The 6,046-nt window shown below is 42.8% G+C and overlaps 1 protein-coding gene across 1 annotated transcript; it reads right to left on the bottom strand.

Moving 5' to 3' along the window:
* Nucleotides 1-1,654: 1,654 nt before the first annotated feature.
* Nucleotides 1,655-5,202, bottom strand: LOC125517539 (receptor kinase-like protein Xa21). Its single transcript, XM_048682740.1, has 2 exons — nt 2,425-5,202; nt 1,655-2,343 (listed from the first exon to the last, which is right to left on the bottom strand). Exons 1-2 carry the CDS (start codon nt 5,177-5,179, stop codon nt 1,928-1,930), a joined length of 3,171 nt encoding a protein of 1,056 aa, XP_048538697.1. The 5' UTR covers nt 5,180-5,202; the 3' UTR covers nt 1,655-1,927.
* Between the last annotated feature and the right edge of the window lie 844 nt (nt 5,203-6,046).

Raw genomic sequence — 6,046 nt, 5'->3', positions numbered from 1 at the left:
CGGCATGTCACTTTACTCGTTTCGTAATGCATGATCCCGCAACTAACTACTTAGTCACATTGAGCTCATTATGATGATGCATTACCGAGTGGGCACAGAGATACCTCTTCGTCATACGGAGTGACAAATCCCAGTCTCGATTCGTGCCAACCCAACAGACACTTTCAGAGATACCTGTAGTATGCCTTTATAGCCACCCAGTTACGTTGTGACATTTGGCACACCCAAAGCATTCCTACGGTATCCGGGAGTTGCACAATCTCATGGTCTAAGGAAATGATACTTGACATTAGAAAAGCTTTAGCAGACGAACTACAGGATCTTGTGCTATGCTTAGGATTGGGTCTTGTCCATCAGATCATTCTCCTAATGATATGATCCCGTTATCAACGACATCCAGTGTCCATGGTCAGGAAACCGTAACCATCTATTGATCAACGAGCTAGTCAACTAGAGGCTTACTAGGGACATGTTGTGGTCTACGTATTCACACATGTATTACAGTCTCCGGTTAATACAATTATAGCATGAACAATAGACAATTATCATGAACAAGGAAATATAATAATAACCATTTTATTATTGCCTCTAGGGCATATTTCCAACAAAAGCGTGTACTGTTAGAATGTTATTCTACCACTAATGCACTTGGTCTTGTTTTTATGCATATGATTTTTAAAAGTAGGTCCAGGTGGATGTTTTGCTTCATTCCTTTCAACAAAATGCATGAATAATTGAATAGTAGAGTGTCATAGGAAAATTTCCTATTGCTGTGTTTTTCCCTTGAACCAAAATAGCACTAATGGATCGACATGAATGTAGAGTAATAAGTGATGCGACAAGTGTACAACCTCTTTGCCGTAGCTAGTAAAGGCCCTCTGGATTGATTGTTGATAACGTCCTCATAGCTACTAAAGGTCCTCTGGACCTGCTGCTACAGTGCTATTGCACAACATTGGGATGGTTTTACTTTACTTTTTTTCTCATGTGCTCTCCAGATTCACATCCTCCTAGGTACATATCTAGTACCTATATTTTTTTACAAAAGGAATTAATAGAAGGATGGTTAGTCTCTGGTTATAAGGATTACCCTGTTGTTGCTTCTGCAAGCTATTCTCTGAATGCTTTCTAGTCCGTGATTCTGATTTATTTTTCTGAGAATCAGGTTTTGGCCAGGCTGCTTGTGCTCTAAATTCTAGTATCTGTTTATGCACATGGAAAGTATATACTCTATTAACAAGCAGCCTGACTTTATTACTCTGCACATGGATATGCTTTCTAACCTGTGATTTCTGTTTATTTTATTGACAGATAGTTTATTCTCCTATTGAGAATCAGATTTTAGACAGATTGCCTGTGCTCTCAAATGAGCATTAGTTTCTACCCCAAGTTTGTTTGTGCACATCGACGGAAAGTCTGATTTAACAAAAAGTCTGATTGTACTACCGAAAGACAGGATATACCAATTCTGAAGACAAAAACCTTATTACTACTTAATTAATGAAAGAAGAAAGCTTGTACACAAAGGAAAGTTTGTTTGTGATTATTCTAGTGTTATTAATCTGATCCGATGAACTTTGTTTCGGATATAAACAAATAAAATCGGATTGTTTTGCTTACAAAAGCGAGAAATAATAAAAATAAGAAAATGAAATGAAACTCTCTGCAACTTCAGCTCTACTGAAGCATGAAGTAATAATGTTGCCTCCATGTGTACAGTTTTGATAATGAGCAAACAATTACACTGCTTCATTTATAAATCTACCTACAACCTGCTGTTCTGCTATGATTGCACAACACCATGGTTTTGTATTTATTTGATACAGTTGTAAAGCAACATACATAGCTCTGAGAACAATTACTAACTGAAATGACACATAATTTTTGTAGTATGCAGGATCATGTCTAATGTCTTGTGCCAGCTTGTTTATGCAATGCTGCTCTGAATTTCTTGAGTCGAGGCTTCTCGTTCTGCTCCATGCTCCCCTATGAACTTGAGGTATGCATCTCTGATTGCGTGCATCTCCGTTGTTGCATCACTTGTCAGTGCTCGGTCACCAGGATGTAGCTTTGAGCAGGATATGCCAAGGCTCAAGACTGAAACCAATAACTCCTGAATTCTAATACTTGTAGTGTTATTGTGTTCTCCGCTGTGCAACCACATTGTCGGGTCAGCTATCTCCAAGGTTCTATCTGGAAGAGCATCCTCGACAAATTTATGCAGACCCAATGAATCTCCGAACGTGTCTTCTGTTGGGCTTCTCCCCGTAAACATCTCAAGCAGCAATATGCCAAGACTATAAATATCACCAGCGGTTGAGGCAGCACAGCCTTCTCCATACTCTGCAATTATGCACAGTTTTGTGCTTAGCATGGCATATTCGAGCGAAAAGTAAAAAATAAAATTAGAAGAGTTTTAGTCACCTGGAGCAACATAGCCTATGGAACCTCTAAGTCCTGTTGAGCCATATGAAGTCTGCATCCCCGTGCTTGTATTTTCTTGAAGGATCCTTGATATGCCAAAGTCCCCAACTCGGGCGCTCAGGTCTTCAGCAAGAAGAATGTTGCTTGGCTTAAGATCACAGTGGATTACCAATGGCTGACAGTAGTTGTGCAGATATTCTACTGCATCCACAATATCGACAGCAATATCAAGCCGCTGGGCAAGGCTGAGCGTGTTGTCTATAGTGGGCTCTTCTGATTTTGGATGAAGCCAACCATCCAAGTTACCATTGGGCATGAACTCAAAGACCAACGCCTTGAATTCTTGACCTTGGTGGTTGATGCTCGAACAAGAAGTAATGATCTTAATGAGACTACGGTGTCGTATCCTTCTCATAGCCTCACATTCAGCCTCAAAACTCTTCGAATAACTTGATTGACCAAGGTTAAACACCTTGACAGCCAATGCTCCTTCTTCATTGTCCAAAACACACTTATAAACTGCACCATAACTTCCTCTCCCAAGCAAGTTGGCTTCTGAAAATTCGTTAGTTCCTCTCAGTAATGCATGATACGGGATTCTTCTGTAATGGTCATCAACAATTGAATCTTTTTCTGCTGCCTTCCGTCTTGATTTGAGCTTCTTACAAAGTATCCAAACAAGAACAAGAACGGAAAGTGAGAACAAGATTGCTCCAGCTGCCGCTAGAGAAATTACAAGAGACTTTGACATCTTTTTTCTGTTCTTGCTTGAGGGGCATATGGGGCATGGAGCCAAATGAAGTTGAGGTGTACCACCACACAAATTGATGTTGCCAGCAACCTCTAAGTAAGTGATGTTTCTGAAAACACCTTCGTTTGGCACTTCACCTTGCAAATTATTGAAGGATATATCCAATTTGGATAATGATGTCAAATTCTGCAGAAGTATTGGGATTGAACCTGACAAGTTGTTGTGTGCAATGTAAAGTTCCTGCAAGTTTCCAATATTGCCAAGGTCCTCAGGAATATTACCAGAGAAGTTATTCATCGTCAGGTTCAGTATACGGAGCCCCTTTATATTTGTCAGTGATCGAGGGATGCTCCCCTCAAACAAATTGTTCCCTAAGAATAAATATTCCAACATTATGCAGTTCTGAATACTTCCGGGTATCTTCCCAGACAACTGGTTTTCTGACAGAGACAACTGGTTAAGATTTCCCAAACTACCAACTTCATTAGGAATTGGCCCGGAAAGGGAATTGTATGACAAGTCCAAATTAAAAGACAGGCCGGGTAATTTGAAAATCTCTTTCGGTATTGTACCATTAAGATGGTAATTCATTGACAAATCAAGTGCAAAGAGGTTTTTCAGCACCCCCAGGCTTGCCGGAATTGGTCCCTCCAAGTTGCAACGGAATGCATAGAGCCTATTCAACTGGCTTAGATTTCCTACCGACGACGGTATGAGGCCAGACAAACTATTATTGTACAATCCTAGATCGATCAAGTTCCCTAGCTTACCAATACTCTTTGGTATCTCCCCAGATATGTAAGTATTTGCTATGAGAAGCAATTCCAGACCAACCAAATTGCCGATATATGCTGGGATACTGCCAGAGACCCTAATATCCTCTAAATACAACCGCTGGACAGTCGTTGAGAGATTCACAACTGAACCAGGTAGTTGTCCTCCAAAAGAATTGGCGCTGAGTTCCAGTAGCCACAGTCGGCTGCAGTTTGCCAAAGATGTGATGAATTCCCACCCTCTATTGTCGTTCGCTTCGAACTTATTGTCATACAAGTTCAGGTCTTGGAGAGATCCATGCTTCCCCAATGTAGGCGGCACATACCCGCTAAATCTATTCGCGCTGAGGCGAAGTGATACAAGGGAAGATATGTTGGATATTGAGGAAGGGATGGTTCCTGTGAAGTGATTACCATCCAAGCCAAGCTGTTTCAACTTGGGGAACTTGCTTCCGATGTCATCCAGAATGCTTCCATGCAATATATTTTCCCCTACATCAACTACTTCAATTGACGACCAGTTGTAGAGAGAAGGTGGAAGCATACCAAAGAGGTTGTTTCCGAAGAGACCGAATCGCCGCATGCTTCGGATGCTGCCGAGCCCTGGTGGGATTGAGCCAGTGAGCTGGTTATTGCTGAAAGAGAGGTTATGTAGATTGGACAGATTGGCCAGTGACGCCGGGATGGGCCCTGTCAAGTTGTTGTGTCTCAGCGTGATTCCTTCCAAGGACGTGAGCTTCTCGCCTAGCTCAACTGGTATGCATCCGGCAAGCTTGTTGTTGTCCAGTACCATTTCGGTCATGCTAGTGCAGGAGCTCAGGTTCACAGGGATCATACCGGAGAATGCGTTGTTGTCCAAGTAGAGCGTCTGCAGGCGGCGGAGGTTGCCGAGGCTTGTCGGAATCTTCCCGTGGAGCGAGTTGAAGCCCAGGTCGAGCACCCGCAGGAATGTCAGGTTCCCGATGGCCGGCGAGAGTGGTCCGACGAGCCCAATGTCATTCAATCTCAGCGCCACCGCCCGCCCAGGCCTTCGGTGGCTGCACAATACGCCTTTCCAGCTGCAGAAGCCAGCGCTGCTGTTCCAGGAGCCCAGCGAGCCACCATGGCTGATCTGCGCCTTAAAAGCAAGCAGCGCGGCCTCGTCTCTAGCGGCCATCGTGGCGGTCATGAAGATGGCTAGGGATGAGCATAGCATGCTCATGGTGATGACAGTCATGGCGATGACCCTCATTGCGATACTACTCTTGGTATGGTTGCCAGATTATTAGTCGCATGTTCCATATATAGTACTTGCATACCTGGTCATGTATCCTTGCCTTGCCGTGTGCGTGCTGCATCTGCTATACCCACTAAATCGCTATTTTTCATTTCCCAGAAATGATTTAGGATTTGTCCCCTTCCAGATGACATGGAAATAAATGACTAGATCCAAACCTAGTCGCAAATATTTCCAGAGGCGTCACACAGCATACAAACGGGCGATGACCATCGAAATCGTGCAGAGTTTTCCTGGGAGAATGTCGACCATATATACTTGCTTACCTGGTCGGTATTTTTGTATGCTTGCCTAGCCGTGTGCGTGCTGCGAGTGCCATGCTAATATACCAAGAATGTCTAGTCAATATTTTTGTCCCTTCACTTTCATTGTTGGAATATTGGCATAGCATTTGCAGCACGGCATGTGGACTGGCAATGACAGCGAAATCATGCAGAGTATACGGGGAGAACATCAGCTGTTACCATCGTGGTATATATGGAGTTCAGCAGCTGCACTGAATTTCTGTGGCTTGAATATATATATGCATGGAAGTAATCATTTATTATTCATTACGAGTGACAAAAATCGTCTACCTATCCTATGTCAGCTTGTCGGCAGGAAAGGAAAATATCAGTCCGAGACGTCAGTACTTGCGTAGTTTACGTAGCTGCTAGACGTCAATATCTTGATTTGTGATTGATTCATGTCACTATAAGCCCTATTTTGAGGAACGGAGGGAAGTTTGTAGCACTAGTACATGTCACAGTAGCTTAGCTGACAACCTCTCTCATAAAAAAGATAGAGAGAGAAGGATTTAGCTTTATCTTTAATAGAATTCTT

The sequence above is a fragment of the Triticum urartu genome, chromosome 6, assembly GCF_003073215.2.
Source record: "Triticum urartu cultivar G1812 chromosome 6, Tu2.1, whole genome shotgun sequence".
In the NCBI taxonomy this organism is placed as follows: domain Eukaryota; kingdom Viridiplantae; phylum Streptophyta; class Magnoliopsida; order Poales; family Poaceae; genus Triticum; species Triticum urartu.
This window is presented reverse-complemented; position numbering and strand designations above follow the sequence as displayed.